This window comes from Dromaius novaehollandiae, chromosome Z, assembly GCF_036370855.1.
Source record: "Dromaius novaehollandiae isolate bDroNov1 chromosome Z, bDroNov1.hap1, whole genome shotgun sequence".
In the NCBI taxonomy this organism is placed as follows: domain Eukaryota; kingdom Metazoa; phylum Chordata; class Aves; order Casuariiformes; family Dromaiidae; genus Dromaius; species Dromaius novaehollandiae.
Window position 1 is genome coordinate 55876051 of NC_088132.1, and position 19378 is coordinate 55895428.

The following is a 19378-nucleotide window of genomic DNA, read 5'->3' on the forward strand; positions in this document are numbered from 1 at the left end:
TTTGAGCAATTAGTTGGAAGACATTTCAAAAAGAATTTAAAATGCAAGCCAGTAAAAATGTAACCCCCTGACTTACGCAGTTCCCCATTTTTTTTATACTTACTGCATGCAAAACACACATGTTATTTTCCCGGTTTTCACAAGCAATTTTTGTTTCAAATCCTTTAAATGTGCAAGTTTTCTCTTTTTAACATAGCTCCTTATGTGCTTAGTCTAAGGTTTATGCGTGCTGGCTGGCCATAAAGCAAGAATTCTGCTGTTTGGGGTAGGGGGGAATGAGAGTTTCAGCATCTATGTTTGTTTCTGTGCAGAATGAAACAAAAATCTTTATAAACCCTTTGTGGAATCATGTGATCGCAGTGCCTGTTAGCCTGGTGGTTGGGCTACTTAGCTGAGATGCAGCTAATGCGGATATTTAAGGCTGTACTCAAGAACTAGCAGAAAAAGGACAAAAAGGGTTTTGATATGGTTTCATAAGCTGTTCCAAGCCAGAGGAATGCCAGAACCGTTTGGCTCTTTGTTATTCTGATGTGAGTGACAGTCTTGTGGTATGATATTTTCTAACAGTATTTTTGTCTTCACAATCAGCATTTTGGGGGGTGAAGGGAGGGGAAGGTTTTGACAATCAATTTTAATCTGTTCTGGCTCTTTCTCTTGCCAGATACTAAAGTAATGTAGTTGGAAATAAAGTTGTGTATTGTGCATGGCTGTATACTCCATTATCTGCTTGCAGTCTGCATAATAATTTTGCTTGTCCTTTTTCTCTCTTCTCATTGAATAGAAAGAGCAGTTCAAACTAGGCTCTGAAAAATTACTATCAAGGCAGTATTTCTCTGATATATAATGAAATTTAGCTGTGGCCTTTGAACTTAAAGCAGCATGAAGAAAATGTGTCCTCCTCTACTCTTTGTGGCATTCACTGGATCTCAGTTTCCTGTGCTTTTGGGAAGATACTACCCACTTAATTCTTGTTCTCGTGTTTTTCTTCTTTACTGGATCTGTCACAAGGTTAGTCAATCAATGACTAACAGGCCCATGAGAAATTCTTGTATTTTGTGAAAGCGTTGTATAATATGGTTCAGACAAGAACTATTGAGAGAGGATGCAAAAAGACAAAAACATCCTGTGGGTCTGTGGGGAAAAAAAAATACTATAAAGAGAAGTTTGAAGGTGCTTTGGGACAGAGAGCACACTGCTGTTCGGAGTGAATTGGATTTCTGAAAGGTAAGGGACCTTGCTTTATTGTGAGCCTTGAAGGAATAAAAGTTACAATCTGAATTAACAGTCATAACTGATTGCCAAGACTGTAAATGTTGCAATCGTATTAAAATATAAGTAAATGAAATCTCTGGGTTTATTTTTGCATAACAGCCATAATTCCAAGAATTGGAGTGGGGTCCATTGTGCCTTGTGCACCATTAGGAACAGTTTTAATTGTAGTTTGTGCAGACTCCCCACTGAAGGAGTGAGGGGGTGTGTGTCTTACATAAAAACCCAACAAATTTGAACTAGAATCAATTTTCCATACTTAAAAGTATATACAGTGGCTGTAGTGCAATTCTTAAAAGTAATTTTTCAAAATCTAATAGAACTTGAAGACTTAAACCTTTGAATTTAGGGAGAGTTTTGCAGCACTTCCTTTTTGCCTAGAGATTTCAAAGCACTTAAATAATCTAACACACATTTTGCTGTGAGAGAGGGTTCAGGTTGTGTGATTTCTACAAACAGCAAGAAAGAGTTAAAAATAACAGTCTGGAGATTCAGGATTTAGAATCATTTGGTATATGTTGTAAATCTGTTAAGCTCTCTCCATTATTTGAGAAAACAGACCAAAGTTCTTTGGAGTTTGGGGGAGAACAGAATTTGGCTATTATGAATGTCAAAGAACTAAACTGTAGACATTTTTGCTGCCGTATGAACTATCATCTAGCAAAATATTACTTTTTTATGGGTTTCTTATCACTAAGTACTAGTAGCAAGAACAAAAAGCTATTGCTTCCACAAGAACAGTTAATTTGAGAAGCCAAGCAGAAATGGTAACATTAATAAAGCCACTTTATTGGAAAGAAGTATTAACAGTAGAAGTTTGGCAATAAATGTCGCTGGCAAATTCATTTCATTTTGCAATGATGAAATTTCAGTTCTTTTTGATGAAGGATGATGTAATTTCTGCTAGTCACTACTTATAATAAAAATAGTTTATAATAAAAAATAATACAAGGAAACAAATTCTCCCTTCCATTTCTCATTTTCGCTTCCTGTCTTTCATTTGGGAATGTATATTCTGCTACCTCAGGTTCTGTCTAATTTAAGGAGAAATTTGAAATATGCTGGTAGTATCCAGTCATGGCTTTGGGATGGAAGAACTGAGATGGATAATAATGAGGCATATCAGTTTACCTAGGCCATTCTAGGTTTTCAAGCTATTGCATGAAACTCTTAGTTTGGGCCACAGACCTGCGTGACCCTGGGCGAATCTCCTCACTTGCTTATGCCTCTTCTTCCTTTCCACTGTCCTCTCTTCAATTGTAAAGGCTTCAAGATGGGGATTTTTGCTGCTGTGCACAACAGCAAGGGCAATGGGCAGCTAGAATTAGCAGTGATCTGTGTTTGGCCAGTAATATTTAATAATATACCTGTTCATACTGACTCAACAGCTTATTTTATATTCTTTTATCTCTTCGGCGTAAGCTGGAATCAAGTGCTTAAAACCTGGAGAAATCACAATGTAATAGAGTTGATGACTGAATGATGTTTAAAAGATGCAGGTAGTATAATTTGGTAGTCTTGTTTTTTCAGAAAATGTCTGCCAAAGAGAACCCTACAGTGGAGATGGATGATGGTAAAATATGTGAGCTGAATCCTTCTCTATTGCAAGCTCTTTTTTCTCATCTAAACTTGGATTTTCAAAAGTTAGCAAAAAAAAAATAGAGGCAGAATTCCAACAGCTCCGTGATCAGCTGCAAGGCGGTTATAACCCTACCATAAGAATTGAACGCAGTAGATTAAAATCTTTCTTGTCCTATAACTCTTATTCATGGTCTCAGACAGAAATGGCAGCTGCTGGGTTTTATCACATGGATGTTGAATCCAGTGTGCAGTGTTTCTGCTGCGGATTAGTTTTATTTGCCACGAAAGTTAGATGTTCGCCATATGAACAACAAGAGACTTCATCCCATGTGTGAATTTGTTCTTGGCAAGGAGGTGGGTAATATTTCAAAGTAGGACATACGTGTTGAGTATCTGGAGAAGAATCCGGCAGAGCATATATACAGATACGAGGAGGAAGCGATCCTTCAGTCCGTTGACGGGTGTCTGTTGTATGCCGGAGGAAAGCAGCCTGCTTTGCTTGCCAGAGTTGGATTTTTCTCTGCAGGTAACTGGAAATGATGCTTGGAAGGATTTCTGTTTTGATTTATGAAACAGTGTGGATCTCCTTACAATATTTAAATGGATGCAACATTTGTAGATTCTGTATTTTTTTTATTAGTGTGTAAATTGTATAAATTCAGATTTTTCAATTTCAGGCCCCCCCCACCCCCCGAAATGATAGCATTGGCAAGGACAGGACCTTTATTCCTATTAAACTCTCACTTACTTAAAAATTGTCCATGGCAGATGGCTCAATTTGGTTGCCTTTCGTTCATTTAGCAATTTCAGTTCATATTGACTGATGATATTTAGAGGCATTACACATTCCCTCCCTCCCCCCCAATACAGCCAGGGCCTTAGTCTGATCAAATGATTTTCCTGAGACTCCGTGACTGCTGGTCCTGCTGTGACTTCATACTTCTGTTTCAACATTGAATGAAATGAGACGTTTGAAGTTTTTACAAAAAAAGAACTCAAAAAAGCATAAGAATGGCTGTATTAGTTCAGACTGAAGTCATCTGACCGATTTCCAACAGTGATGGTAAGCCAACACCTGGGAAAGAGTAAGAAAGGGAAACATATACTTCCTCCCTATATTTGTGCAACCTTAGACTAGTTTCTACATGGGGGAATCCCCCTGGTTTAGACAATGAGAATCTCCCTGACTCACTGCAGTGAGCATCAATGCAAACGTGTTAGAGGACACCACTTCTCTGCAATTGTCATCGTCCTCTTTGAAGGGTTCTTTTATAGCCTGGTGATCATTTGGCCTCGCCAGCTCTTTTCACTGGCTTTTTGTTCCTTGTCCTTTGGAAGAATGTTTAGATTCCTTTGACTTGTTACTCTTTAGCTCTTTCTTTTCCAGCCTGCTTGACTTTGTTTTTATACCAAATCTGCCAGAGATTTTGAGCCTTCTTTTTCTCTACTCAGAGACTTTAGCTTTTGAATTATACCTTTTTAATTCTTGTAATCTGTTTTATTTTGCTGTCAGCCATACTGCTTTCCTCTAACTTTTCACAAGTCTTTTCTAATAGTTAGCACATACTAGTGTTGCCCTTTCACTATGACATCTTTCAAGAACTCTCTACTGCCTGTAAGGGTGCTTCACCCCTCCCCCCCCAGTCACACTTTCCAGCTTTCTTATTTTTACCATCATTCTCCTTTTTGAAGTGTCACAGCCTTAGCAAGTTTCCTCTTCCTGTGGGGATGTTGAATCTAAGTAAATTACAGTCACTGTTACAGGGATGCCTCCACTATGAGATGCTGAGCTCTTCCCTGCACATTATTCAATACCAAGTCAAATTCTTCTTGTAGACTTGAAAACTATCTTGCTCCATAAAATTATCACTGATAACCTCTAAAAAAAGTCATCTCCACTTTGCATCTCAAGGTGACCTTTGTGCAGTCTGCTTGGGGACTAACTGGTTTCACTCAATACAATTGTATTTTTTTTGTCCGCATTGTCCCTCTCGTTTCTCTGAACATAATGTACTCAGTTTTGCCATCCTGGTTGGGTAGCTGGTGATCTGGACCAAGTATTGTATTATTCCAATATAGGGCTGAAATTTCAAACCATAGAAATTAAGTGTTCCTTTCCAGTAGTTCGTTGATTTTATTCTAATATCTCTTACATATTATACCCCTTCTCCTTCTGGCACATTCTTCCTGTGTATTCTATATACTGACACTACAGCATTTGACTGACCTGTCTGTCTTCCGTCAAGTTTATGTTGACTATCAATATCTTAATTTAGGGTCAGCTATTTTAGTTCTTCTGTCTTAGTCTTTTGGTTCTGGAATTTATTTACTTAGCTCCAACAAGTACACTAACTCACTGGAATGAAGAAGAAGAAGAAAAAAAGATCACTGTATGAAGCCTTTACAATGTCTCAAAGTTACTTCTGAAGTTTTAATTTGGTGAAAGGTCCTACCTGATATTTTCACTGTCAGATATGCACCAAGTTTAGAACTAGCCTTCCTAATCTTGAACAAGTCAAGTTAAATGGAAATCTAAGCAGTTCTAGATACCATTTTAACTTCAATTGTTATGATCTAAGAAAAAGGCTTTCCTTAGCAGTAAAGTTTGAACTGATGATATGCGCTGGTACACTCATGGTCCCGTGGCTCACGTAAAACACACGAAAGGGTATGATAATGTCTGTGAAATGTAGCCCTCTACATGCAGGTGAGAAAGATATAGTGCAGTGTTTTGCTTGTGGTGGATGTCTGGGAAATTGGGAAGATGGTGATGATCCCTGGAGAGAACATGCTAAATGGTTCCCTGAGTAAGTAACAGACTATTCTAGAGATATTTCTTCATTTATAAAAAGGTTGATTTGTTTTGAGATCTCTTTTTCTTAGCAATAAGGTTGGATCCCCCCCCTTTTTTTCTCTTCGGTGTTGTTATATTCAGACAACTGATTTCAACAGCACTTTATTTTTGAGAGTCCCTAATTCTGTCTTGCTTCAGGTTGGAAAGATGAACTGGACCATGTTATAAGTCTTTCCTATCCCTAACCTTGGATTATTCATTGTATGTTCTGGTTTATGTCCCTTCTAAAGATATCCTATTGGCTTTTCTATGAGCAAAAGCCAGATGACTATTCTCCTAGAGAGTCACTAGGTTGCATGAACAATGCTGATGGCACCAATAAGTTTGCCCTTGTTTCATTATCTTTCTGATGTGAAAAATCCTGAGTATATACTTCTTAATAACTGAAGCATTGCTCTCAGCATTTTAATTGGAATTAATGTTTAGGATTAATAGTTGTTTTGTAATTTTGTAGGTGTGAATTCCTTCAAAGTAGGAAATCTAGTGAGGAAATTATATTCAAAGCTACTGTGGGTTCTTTGGGGTGGTGGTAATCTTGTAATCTTTTCTTTTTTTTTTTTTTTTTTTTTTTTTTTTTTTTTTTTTTTTTTTTTGCATGGAGGATCTATCTGGGACTTGAAGACAGGCAAATTAAGCCTTGACCCTGATTTTCAATACCCTCAAACCCAAAGAAGAATCCCATCCCCAAACCTATATATAATTACATACTCTCAGTGGAGTTTGTTTCGCTTTTATTTTGGTGCATATCCAAACTGGTTGCCTATATGTAGGCTGCCCATTGGTGAAAAGGAACAGAAACCTCTATTGGCTTTTATTCAGCCCTAAGTTAAAAACCATTGCCTTCGTATTTGTTACTGTAGATCACCATTAACAATGAAAGCTGCTCTAGATTGTTGTTTTTATTTTTTCTTGAAACAAGATTACATGAGTGAAAGATTATAGGTTCTGTATTTCCGAAACCTTTGCTACAAGTAAAAATTTGTTTTCTGTAGCCGTGTTAAATGTGCAGCTTAAGGAGACCTTTCTAACTTGCATTTGCCTGTGTGTGTGTGAAAGAGGACAAATAAATGAAACCTGAAGGGTTCGAAAGAAAAACAAAGATTCTTATCTGTGGTATAAACTAATAATACATATTTAGAGTTCTCTGTAAGATACGTTTTTGTTGTAATGTTTTTGCTTTGCTGTGAGCCTGACAGATATATTTGTAAACTAGTTCTGCCCCTGCTTTAGAGTCTGATAGTAGACCAAAGCTTTCCCTCATATCAAATATCTGTGATTGCAAAGGTGATCCCATCTTGATTATCTTTGAGGATGGAGGAGTTCGACTGGATTCTTTTAAAACTTGGCCAGCAAAATCGTGTGTCAAAGCCACCACTCTTGCCAAAGCCGAGTTTTTCTATATAGGTTTGTACCAAGTTTATTGGCTATATAAACACAGAACAAGTAGAAGATCCACTGTGGAATGCAGATGGGACACAGGTTAAAGGTAGCCCTGGTATCTAAAATCTTATGTTAGCTTTCAACAAGGAGAGTAACACAGTTGCAAAATCAGAATGGATTTTGCAAAAGCTGGAGTAAGGGAACTGAAATGGAATGACCACTTCTCATATGGTCATTCCATTCCTCTCAAATTGAAGAACTGCAAGTAGGGTATATTTTTAGAAAGGAGGAAGCCCTAATCTGGGCTTATATAATAATAATAATAATTTGTATTTGTCTGATGTCACAAGCTAAAGGACAATAATGCCAGAAAAGGGAAACAGTTTGAACTGGCAGTGAATGACTTTAGCCTGTGAATTAGGTGATGACTTCTAATCATAAGAAGAGTGACATTATGGAGTAATATTCCACCAGGGGAAATGTGCAGCAGACCTAATTGCCCTCATAAGCAGAGGGAAAGAATGACTTGGTGCAGTTCTTTCAGGTAGCCGGGACCTTGATTTGCTGCACGTGTGGCTGCGTGTTCCTTCAGATGTCTCACCCCTCCAGGGTTCCTGCCTTTTCTTCATGCTTCTGTTGGATGTAAAAGGGAAGAAAAGAGGAAAAGCTTCTTTCAGTAGTTTTACGTGCTTCTGATGTAGAGTAAGCAGCAACCTGGCTAGTGTCAGGGCAAAGCAGTGAAACCTCCAGGTTATTCAGGTTATTCTGTGTTCAGCCACCATCTGAAAAAATTACCAGAGTCTAGGGACCTCTGTCTTTTTCTGTATAAGCTTGCTTTTTTTTTTTTTTTTTTTTTTTTTTGAGCTAAAAGGAAAGAGGCTCCATCATCATAATTCTGGAAAAAAATAAGCAAAAGGCATGTTACGTTCCTCACCTGTCCTATGGAGACTCTCAATTCTACGAGATTTTTCCCCTGATTTAATTTTTATTATTCCTGATTTAAAAAGCTACTAATTCCATTAGTAGATGGAGGCTATCGATGTAAACTGATTAAATAATCATTGTTGTTGTTACACTGCTGTCATGTTAATGAGGAAAAAATCGTGTACATGATGATTTCTGACATGTGTCATGTATTCATTGCAGGAGAAAGTCTCTACCAACATTGTCTCTACCAAATCTCTACCAAAGTCTCTACCAACATTGTGTGGTTGTTGCTGTCTGTACTAACAGGACCAGGGAAATCTGTAAGTGTGCAAACATTAAGTATGGTGTTTCCACTGTCTGGCACTATGTATGCACTAAAGAAATTGTTCTCATACAATATCGTCCTTGTGGAGGAGCTTCTCTTTAGGCTGGAGACTGAAAAGTTTGTGCAGACCATTCTAAAGACACCACTTTTTTATGGTGTCTCTTGCTGCATATTGGATACAGCACCTAAAGGGAAACATATTCAGTGATAAGGCTATTTTTAAAGCTTACTTGCTCTTTGTCTTACTAAAATACAGTGAAAAAAGAGATCTGATTTATACAAGTGGTGAATTTAAACAAAACAAGAAGATTCTGATTGCTCTTCTGTGTGATAACTTAAGAAAGGAATCAAGCTGCTGCTTCCATTTGTCTTTGTATCTCACTTCCTTTTGTTGGGATAGAAGATACATCCTTCTGTAGTATAATTCACAGGTGGAGCTAGTAGAGCCTTCTTGATTTTTTGATTCTTTATTCACTGTACAATGAATCTTCAGTGTTACAACACTTTGTTTTGTAGTTGAGCTTACTGACAGTGTCCAAGACTTCTCTGGTTTTCATCTGAACTACTCTGGCTACTTTGATTCTGAATCCCATCTGGCTGCAATTTCTTCATGCAAGAAATTAACAGAAATCAAGTTAACTGGGTCGTTTTTGAGAGATCAACACTTGCTTTCTGTAGGTAGGACAACTATTTAACATAAAAAAACTAATTTGTTATATCTTAGTAGTTTAAAGGAACTACTAATTGTAAGTTGCAAGTATGATAATAAAGACTTTTTCTTTTTCTTTTCTCCTAGCGGCTGCTCTGCCCAGTCTTGTCTCTCTCAAAGTGCTGGATCTTAACAGTCAATTTTTTGATGACAAGGAAGCTTCTGAAATCTTTGGTTTGTATATATCTTCCTTTTCTGCTGATCTCATTTGTTACATTGACAGAATTATTTTGTTTCAAATCCTTTTGGAAATCTGATTAAGTGACTTTATTAGCTTAAATGTAATTTGAGATACTGGACAGTAGCTGGACTAAAATGTTAAATCAGGTATCACAAAACATAGTTTGTGATGAAGGGCTTGAATGAACGACATGCATCCATGTCCTTCTGAGATGGATGAGTATAGTGAGGTGGATGGCTGTCCTAAGTTGCGGAATCGGGTATTCAGCACTGCGGGAGATAAATGGACAGCATGCCAATCGATATGATTAAATGCTGACACTTTATTAAGCCCGAATAGCATCTTTTATATGCTTTAACTGTGATCATGTGAATCAAACTATACAGTGATTGGTACATGTTCATTTAGCACGCACATCTGAACAGTATGTGATTGGATAGCATGTATTGTCCACGAGGAGGCAAAGAAACTCCCCTAAGCCCGTAAGTTCCTTACTGAACATCTGGGAGTTGTTTTTCTCGTTCCAAGGACAGTTTCTCACCACATTGCATGCCCTCTAGTAACCTTACCGGTAGGCCACAAAACCTACTTTCACACTCTTGCTATTAGCATTAGGGCTGGATTGATCACATGTCCATTTTCCTCCAGATAATCCTCCACAGAGCACCTCTGAAAACCAAGATGATTGCTCTGGAAAAACATGATCTTCTTACAAAACCATATCTACATGGAACAGGAATAGGCTGAGGACTTGCATTTTGGGAACAGGGGATTACCCTGATTCCTTTTTTTTCCCCCTGCTCTTTGTCCTTCGAGTTAGCAGCATGGAAGACAGCATGGAAGATCTCTTTCATGTTTAGGAGGCTCACAAGACCTCTTAGAGCCTTTCTGGAGAAGTAATTCTGCCTTTTCTGCTGATGACCTTTTCAAGCTATCAAATTAAAGAATGAATCCACTCTTGCAACAATGGTGGGGGGGGGTCTGCTGAAAGAATGCTCATAGTAACACGGTGTTCATAATTTCAACTTCCTACTTGACCCTGCTGCTATCACTAACTGACATTGCCAGAGATTTAGGAATATGGATTCTTGTTTAATCTTAATGGGAAAGAACTTCTTCCTCTCTCTGCAGCTTACAATTGAGGTTTTCTTTTCAACCTGGAGGTGCTCATCCTTCCCTCAGGAAAGGGATAAGGTCTGCAGCCAAACTGATTGTTCAGCAGTGTCTATGTCTGCTGCATCTCAGATACTTCTCATTTACCCTATCTCTGGATGATGACAGCCTGTTGGAAATAGGTGAGTTAAAGGATTGAACATCAAGTGTATGAAATAACACTTCCAAGCAGGAAAGATGCTACTTCAGGATAAATTCTGTTCATACACATTGAAACAGTAGCAAATTACTTGTCATTTTTAATGGCTATGATCTCTTTCTGTTTGGTTTATGTACAGCCCAAAATATTTCTCGCTCACCCAGACTTTATCAATTTGTATGAAACCTCTTTCCAAATGCCTTAGTTCCTTGTCTTTCATGAAATGTGTAAGATATTAAAATAAAAATAATTACAGTGCAAAAAAAGTAACGACTTAGAATCAAGCTTTGACTCTGTTAGCTGTATTAGCTTAGCCATTTATATGCAGTTCGTTAAAACTGTGTATTACCAAAATATTTCTTGTAGTTAAACTTAGTAAACTCTTCCAAATACTGTTTTATACATAGGCAAGGAAAAATGCCTTCTTGCATAAACAAATGCTAAGTCTGTCATATCATCTACCTTTATTTTTGACATGCATATTTTAGTATACTGCAGTGACTTGATGACAGAGTCAAAGCGCATAAATAGAGTGACCATAAGGCAAGAATGAAAAGCATACATGGTGGGATTTGGGCATGTAAGAGATTAAGCTCAGCATTTTGCACCTATGTGAAGCTGAGCGGGTGTCTGACATTCCACTGGCAGTTTCAGAAACTCATGAGAAGGTCTAAATTATGCCAACTACTAAAAAATTTTCAAGCAGATATTGCAGAAATCAAGACTTCCTAAGCATAGGATGTACTATCCACATCTCTTACCAGCGATCAAGAGAATGATTTTTTTCTTTTTTTTCCTGGCATTCAGTAATTCCTTTTGTTTTGGTGGGTCCTCAAGTGGTTGCATAAGCTGGCACTGTATCTATCTGGTTTGCTCTGTCAGAGTAATGCTACTGAAATACCCTTAAACATATGGATGCCTTATTCTATTACTTAAGGCATAAGTATATCTGCTAAAATATCCTCTATTTTATCAATTCTCCTCAATCTGAGTTGTAAAAACGCTTAATTAACATTAACACATTACCTCTGGACAGCCAAGGAGGAAAAGAGAAGAGTTCAAAGTTCTGCTTTTTCAGCCTACTAGCAACGATTTTGTTCTAATCTATTTCCATGTATGATGTCTCAGCTTCATTTTATCTGTGTTCATGTTTCAGATGGGTTTTGAAGCATCTTTAAATCCTTACTGACATCTGTATATTTTTGCAGCAAAGGTTGCAGCGAGCGGAGGTTTCCAGAAGCTTGAAGAGCTCTCATCGTTAGCAAATCACAGTGTTAAAGAAACCCGTTGGAGAAACTTCTTCAAAACACTGAATAACACGCCTAGTTTAAAGATCTGAATATCAGTTTTATGTTCATGCATCAGAGCAAAGCCAGTGCACATCTTTTGTCCAGTGTGTTTCTCGACTGCCTGGCCTTGTGACAATAGGAATGCTGGGGTGGCTACTTGATGCAGAGGACCTTAAAATGTTTGATATCATGAAAGAGCAGCATCCGCAGTCCAGGAGTTTAAAATTATCCTGGGAATGGCTCTTGCCACTTTCACCAAGTATTCAAGACTAGTTTGAAAGCGTTTGTTTTTTTCCCTGTGTTATGAGTTATACACCTGCACTGCAAATAAACACGTACTGTAAAATTTTAACCAAGATGAAATATGTCAGTCTCTTCTACAGCAGTGTTAAGGCAATGTAAAAGGACCACAGAAGAGGAGATTTTGTTGGATTAATGTTGGAAAACTTGACTTGCTTGCAAGATTATTTATAGATCATTTATAGTCATGATGGCATTAAAAATAATATTAGACACCAGATTTCACTAGCTCTAAAAACTGATGAACGTGACTTTCTGTAATCTAGTGCCAGATACTAGCACATATCTAGTTTAGAAGGATGTGGCAATTTATGCCTCTTTAGCATTTGCTAAAACTGCTAAATAACAGTTGCTGAACTGCTGACTTAGAACCTTTGCATCACTGCAAGCAGAGCAGTCTTAGTTTACTTTAGCTAGGCAATGAGAGAAAAGCCTTCAAATTTGTTTATGGCAGTTAAGACTTCAGTTCATGCTGTTCTCTTTTTGCACAATTATTTGTGGGAAAATTATTCTTCTGAGATTCACCACCACAGGGAAAGGAACTGAATACAGCAGAATTCAGGCCCACATTTGGCTACTTTACCTGAAATGCAAACTGCTGGTGCTAACTAAATCATTGTCTAGTTTTGTAGCTGCAGCTTTCATTTTACAAGAGTTAAGACTGAAGGGGCTGAGGTATAAATTCATACTTTTTATTACCTTTTCATAGCTTGATTTTTCCATGTTAGTTTTAATATGGTACCATAAGAGTAGTTAAGAAGGCCACCTAGCAAAAATTTGCTGGCATATTTCAGCAACTCGTATAGCAGACAGATTTTATGGAAACTAAAAAACAATCAAACAAAACCACACCTAAATTCAAAGTTTGGAAGTAAACTTTACTCACAGACATGTGAAACAAAAAAAAAAAAGAAGCTTTTTGAGTTCAACTATCATTCAGGATTCTGATCTTAACCATAAAAATAGGTATCTCTCTCAATATGGTGGTATACTATTTTCTAGATCACTGCCATCAGTGGCTACAGTAATGTACACTGCTGCTCTAACTGTGTCTCGGCAGAAAATACTGTACTTGCTTGTTCCATTGAAAAGCACGGGGATTGTAATTCAGATGAAAAAATTCAGATCAAAAGTCTAAGGAATACAAGACCAAATAGTTACAAGAGGTGTTAAACTGAGCGATGAAAGAAATCTATCAAGTAGGGCTTTTTTTTTTAATTCACATTAGGCTTAAAATTGTTTCAAGGAAGTAAAGAACGTTTTACTGATTTTATTTCTGCAGTGCTTACTAAAGATAGGTTTGACTGGATGTCTTTAAGAAACAGCCTGTTTCAATGCACATATAATTACTAGTCTCCAGTAATTTGTCTACTAGTTATCACTATTAACAAAATGTTGAGGTTGTCTTGATAAAATTCTGATCTTCACCATCAACCAGTTCACAAGTGATATACCCCTCTCCGTGGGAGAGATTTGTATCTGGCTTTAAAAGAGAAACAAAATTTAAGTCAGTACATGTGGACTTTTTTTAAAAACCATGAATAACTCATCTGCACAGCAATGAGATGCTTGTCAAACTCAGAAAAAGGAGTACATGACAGAATAGAGTTTTGTTCTGTAAGGAACTGAACACTGTATCAGAGTTCTACACAAATAATTTCAGATAAAACCACAGGCACAAAAGTAATGAGCAGGGAATAATTCAACAGAATATAAAAATTAAATGTCATCTTGTCCTGAAAACAAAACTTAACTAGATATCCTTCATAAAGTAATTGTGTCTAAAGATATGTACATAGCTGTGAAAACTGCATTTCACTTAACAGCTTATTTTCAAAGTCCCTCATAAACAATCAAAGTAGCTGCCTTAATAATTCAAGTCAGATATCCTGTTAAATCTGATGTAGAGAGATGCAGTAATTAACTTTCTCATCAGAGTAAGAAAATTCTTTCTTTTCCTCTGGCCAGGAAAATACTATTCCATTGCTGCTAAGCAAGAAGGGATCAATGCTGGCAGAAACTGAGGCATGAGAGCACTAGCAATTCTTGGAGCCCAAAGCATTTGCATGGGTGTCAAGCTCTCCGAGAGCTCATAACACAAAATGTAATTTCAAACAAACTTCTCAGCTAACAGTGTATCTTTGTTTAGCATAAAATTACAATACTTACTTACAATCCTTCAAGACAATGATGGATATTCAGTTATTTAGGATGGGGTTCTCTCTCTAGGGCAGCTTCCATTCGACTCTGCTTTAAACCCTACAGGACACAATTTAACAAAGTCCTGTTTTTACTAACATGAAAATAAAAGCTTAAGCCACAGAATAAAAACATTTTAGGACTTTTTTTTTAAAGTCATTTATAAATCAAGAGTAGCTTTTAATTCTTTGCGGCTATCAGAACTGGAGGATTAAAAAGGACAGATGCCAAACTGTATGCCTTCATCATAATCAGTGTCTCTACACAGTAATTTCAGACCAGTATTACATGTTCAATGAAAAGTAAATTAAAGAAACCCACAGTTACATAATCTGTGGCAAGAAATGCCAAAGTTCGTCTTTCGAAAATACCCTAAACAGCCACCGCCCCATTCCCCAACTTCCCCAATGCCAAGAGTTGAACTCCTTCTGCAATCTTCTTCCTTAGTGAGCGTACAAAGAAAACAGAAATCAACGCTCTGTCATAGACTTTTCACAGCTACACTGACAGCTCATGACAAACCTCCACAACTGCCTGAAACAATTATGAAAGAATGAAGTCTTTCCAAAAATGCCAAATCTGATTCTAAGCATTATGCTACCACCAATCCTCAAAGAAAATCCATAGAAAACTATCGCATAATAATCATATTGAGATTTACACCACCTGTCCACAAAAACAGAACTGCTTGTTTCAGGGCAGTCACACTGGCTCTACCAGGGCCTAACAAGACATCTTCTGTGGAACAAAGGCCTAAAGCAACATTGACCGTACATACATATGTGACTCGTGACTTAAGCAAACAAGCATCTTCTCCTACGCAAAGATGAGAATACTTACACAATGTGAAATACCCTTAAATCTAGCTATCACGTTAGAATAAGAGGGCCAAAAAACAACATTCCCCATTAACTTTTCGCTGAAAGCAGCAGCAGCAACACCAGAGCAAGATTACAAAGACATTTCAAAACAGAAGTAGCACATACCAAGTAATACCCGGTGTGATAACCGCTCATGTACCAGGCTATCAACATACTTCCCAATGCTTCATCATCCTCAGGAGAGTCTGGCCCCATAGGTGGTGGAGGAGGAATGAGCTAAGAAATTACAAAAGAGAATGTGACTTGTCTGTGTTTCAGTGGGGCACATCCTGGGTTAGATAGCAACTAGTTCTAAATGATCAGCACATAAAACTGAAAAACAAGAGTATATCCTCAAAATATTCTTTAAAAGGCAGTCAAATAAGAGTTGATGTTTTCTGAAAACATTTAATTGCCAAAGCCTGAGAGAAACAGGGTTCCTACAGCCTGACTGTTTACATATATGAAGTTTTATTTAGGAAAAATATTTGCCTATATCAGTAAAATGCTGTTAATCAAGTGAAAGGCACACAACCCATTTGAGAGTTTATTTCTCTTCATACAAATAATATTTCTCTCGATATTCTTACCAACAGCTTTGCTGTCACAACAAAATGAGTACATGCCATGCCTTACACATTAGATTCTTGTGATACTGTAAATTAAGTGCATGGACAATACCCAGAAAATACACTGTAATAAATGTGTTCTAAAAACACAGCAGAGCAGCACATTCCATTAGAAAACTGGAGATCACCAATACTCATCTAGCATTTTCTCCTCACTCTACCATCACTTACCGGTGGTCCTGTTGGGAAGGGTGGGGGCCAGCATGATAAAAATGGTGGAGGTGCATTGAGTTTTGATCCAGGCTATATTGAAATAATAGAATAGTTCAAGTTAAAAAGAAATTTAAGGCATTAGGATTTTATTTAAGAGAATTATTTGAAACAATTCACAAACCCTAACTAAAGGCAACACATCACAACAATTTAATGAAACAGCAATAAGAACACACAGTAGCTATTTATTTCAATACAGCATTCCACGACTAGAGAAGTATAATCTACATTAGCTATGTCATTGGAGGTTAAGGAACTGAAACGGTACTATTTAACATAAGCATTTTTGTTTTCTAAAGAGAAGTCTGTGGTTGCACTTTCACGTGAAGAAACTTATATTCTCCACTGGCAGATAATTTCTCCATTCCTGTGGGGTTGGGGACACACGCTGGCTAAATTCACTTCTATGTTTACATGGAACGTGCCATTTCCACTATGCTCATGTGCATATTTCCTTAATAAGAGCACAGATACAAAACTGTTATGTGTAAGAGAAACATAAAAGAAAGCCTTACATAGAAATCTTGCACTAAAGACAATATTTAGAAAACAAAATGCAATGTTTAGCTGCACTGTTGTTTAGACCCCTACACGATATGAATACTGAAGAGCGGGACCACAGCCCTGGTGAGTCAATAGGGAAGCTACAGCTGACAGCTATATTCTGCGACATCGGGACATCACTTTCACTGCCTACAATATCCTGTGCAGTTGTGAGATGTATGAACTGGCTTGTAAACACGCAATTTTAAAGCATCAACAGTACGATTATTAACAGTACCATCACTGTCCAGGGCACAAAAACCCTCCTTTAAGTTACATTTTACAGTCAAGATAAAAAGCTTGCACAAGGCAATTGAAAAGCAAATGGTGGCTAGAAAGAATGCTTTCTCACTAGGCAGCAACTCTGCAAAAGGTCTACACCATGGCCAGCTATGAGGAAATTCTGCACTTGTACGTTCTAATAAGCATAATAAGCATGTATGTAACTACATTTTGTAAGAAAGTCTCAATGTTAAATATCATCCTATTGTCTCATGACTCAGACAGCAGAATCAAGAGTGGTACAAGAATTGCTTCTCATAAGGCTGAGCTTACCTTTCCCAGGCCTGGAGCTGCATGGGGTATGGGAAAACGTAAGTTTTGAGGGGAGAATCTAGCTTTTGTGCAGTTTTTGTTTTGAGGTGACTGGAAAGATTTTTCACTTTCATCTGTTGAATACTGAGTCTCGTTTTCATTCTAGAAGACCAAGACATATTTTTATGATATGCATTAAACAGTAGTTTCAGTGTAAAACTGTACTTGGAAAGCCCTGTCCACATCCTTCCTTCTCTCTCTCTCGCCTCCCAGTTCTACTGTCAGTTCTCTAGGCCACTCGGGAAGTATCTGATAATCTTATCTTCGTTGCTTATCATTTTAGCCATGTTATCTTTCACTCATAGGTATCTTCATTGCCCCCTCCCTTTCATCCATACTGAGTTCAAGTGGATGCTTTCATTCCCTCTTTCAGTTTGTATGCCTTCACAACAGAAACGTGTTCTGATTCTCACACGCCCTGTCTCACCACTGCAGGGTAGGAAAAATACGGAAAAGTTGATTCTCCTGCTTTCTCTTTCCTTTTCAGTGGAACAAAAAAGTGTCCTCTCACCTCCCCAGAATTCCCCATCTCATTTACTGTTTCATCGCTGACTGGAGGAAGTAGATCAGACAGGTTCTGCTCTTCCTTATTCCCATATCCAGTGTAAATAACAACGCATGTCCCCCTCTTCTGATTAATTGAGGCAATAGTTGCTAGGTACACATTGCCATCCTCAGACCAAACAGCGTTACAGCTGTCACCAACTTTCCACTGGAACAGAAGCGAGAGAGGCAGGTAAGAACCAGCACCAATGATCACTGAAAAGGATGCCTTTTTGCAAACATATCTTTTGTCCCCAACCTTGAGAAATATGCCTCTCACCCAGAAAGATTTTTTCCTTTGTATTTAGGTAAAGTGCTCAATATAACAGCTTCCTATAAGAAAGATCTAAAGCATCATCACACCCACATTTTCAAGACTAAGAAAAAGCTACTTTTTAGTAAAGCCAGGAACAAACATGCAGCACAAGGCATTTGAATTTACAGCTGAGGTGACCTGTTTTGATGGCATTGTGTTGCTTTTCTTTCTACTTCGGTTTTTTTTGTTGTTTTTTCTCTTCGTCCCCAAGCACTGCTCCTGTTTGTCTGAAGGCTCTGAACACTCCCCGTTCTTTAACGCATTCTTCGGGAGAAAGAAAAATAAAGAAAGTCAGTGAGCTACTGCCGATATCCAGCTATGACACGGAGTTACAGCAGGGCTAAAACAGCAGCCAAAGGGCAAAGCGGGAGCGCCTGAACACGTGTTTTTGCCACACTGGGTGATTTTCTTAAGGACTCCGCTATATTCATGTGCGTACCTCTGCGTAGTCCCGGGTGAGCGCCCCATCCCCAGCAGTTAACCTGCTGAAATTTTTGGTTTTTTTTCATTGGAGGTAAACACAAAAGCACGCGGGTGGCCCCCGGCACCGGCCCGGGCACAGCAGCGCGGCCGCCGCCAGGCCCCGCGGCCGCCCGCGGCGCCGCCGCCTCACCTTGAAGGAGGCCACCGCCTTGTCGTACGCCTTGATGAGCGCCGTGTCGTCCCAGATGTCCGAGTCGTCGCTCTGCGGAAGCCACAGACCGCTTTACCGCCGCGCCGCGCCGCCCCCCCGCGCCGCGCCGCGCCGCGCCGCGTCATCCCCCCGAGCCCACGCGCGGCGCCCGCCGCCTGCCCCGAGCCCACGCGCGGCGCCCCGTCCCGCCGAGCCCACGCGCGGCGCCTCGCCCCGTCCCGCCCCGCCCCGCCGCCCCACCTGCCCGGCGCCGCGCCGGAATAGCACCCCGTCCGCCATGGCCAGGCCCGGCGCGGCCGCCCACCGCGCACGCGCGACGCCTGTCGCTTCCTGCGCTCGCCCCGCCCCGCCCCCTGGCTCCCGGCGCCCCCAGCGGCAGAGGGCGGCGCGTGACCCCGCCGGTACCACACCACGGCCGCAGGGAAGCGCCGCCCGCCGCGGCCCCGGCTGCTTGTTGGCGTCCAAGGTCGCCTCTACCCCCAGACTGACGAAGAAAGGAAGGAAAACCCCCACCACGCTTGCTGACTACATACGCTTTCTCGTAGCTGGGTTTACCCACCTCCACGTTAGCTGACGGAGGTGGCCAAGCACCCCAAATTACACCCCTTTGGCAGTGCTCAGGAGCTGCCACTCGGCATTTAGCAGAAGGGGCAGTGGGTGCCCCTACACTGACACCCCACGTTAGGAGCACACCACCCTCCCCCAGGCCCCACAAGACTG

At 39.4% G+C, this 19378-nt stretch overlaps 2 protein-coding genes across 6 annotated transcripts; one reads left to right on the forward strand and one right to left on the reverse strand.

Moving 5' to 3' along the window:
- Positions 1-835: 835 nt before the first annotated feature.
- LOC112988721 (baculoviral IAP repeat-containing protein 1) lies at positions 836-12179 on the forward strand. The gene is given in 16 exon segments (XM_064502555.1): positions 836-2928; positions 2931-3160; positions 3162-3376; positions 5558-5657; positions 6159-6196; positions 6199-6233; positions 6937-7183; positions 8209-8341; positions 8343-8484; positions 8486-8621; positions 9133-9219; positions 10358-10414; positions 10417-10521; positions 11747-11869; positions 11872-11913; positions 11916-12179. Coding segments are annotated over 16 exon segments (2001 nt in total). The 5' UTR covers positions 836-2802; the 3' UTR covers positions 12101-12179.
- On the reverse strand, positions 6248-19033 carry LOC112988727 (survival of motor neuron protein-like). 5 transcript variants are annotated; one of them, XM_064502141.1, is made up of 9 exons: positions 18899-19033; positions 18638-18709; positions 18163-18288; positions 17677-17877; positions 17127-17267; positions 15987-16058; positions 15313-15423; positions 14301-14386; positions 6248-7717 (listed from the first exon to the last, which is right to left on the reverse strand). In XM_064502141.1, exons 1-8 carry the CDS (start codon positions 18935-18937, stop codon positions 14330-14332), a joined length of 819 nt encoding a protein of 272 aa, XP_064358211.1. In that variant the 5' UTR covers positions 18938-19033; the 3' UTR covers positions 6248-7717; positions 14301-14329. The 5 variants fall into 5 exon arrangements, with proteins under 5 accessions (XP_064358211.1, XP_064358210.1, XP_064358209.1 ...); XM_064502140.1 differs by having other exon boundaries at positions 14297-14386; XM_064502139.1 differs by lacking the exon at positions 6248-7717 and adding an exon at positions 12985-13610.
- Positions 19034-19378: the final 345 nt, after the last annotated feature.

What these genes read in the sequence shown, in the direction of transcription:
- LOC112988727 (XM_064502137.1), bottom strand. Translation starts at nt 18,937, where the DNA reads ATGGCGGACGGGGTGCTATTCCGGCGCGGCGCCGGGCAG. An exon ending in AGGCGGTGGCCTCCTTCAAG is followed by an intron (nt 18,289 to 18,637) that starts GTGAGGCGGCGG and finishes TTTCTCCCGAAG; the next exon opens with AATGCGTTAAAGAACGGGGA. An exon ending in ACACAATGCCATCAAAACAG is followed by an intron (nt 17,878 to 18,162) that starts GTCACCTCAGCT and finishes CTTCTGTTCCAG; the next exon opens with TGGAAAGTTGGTGACAGCTG.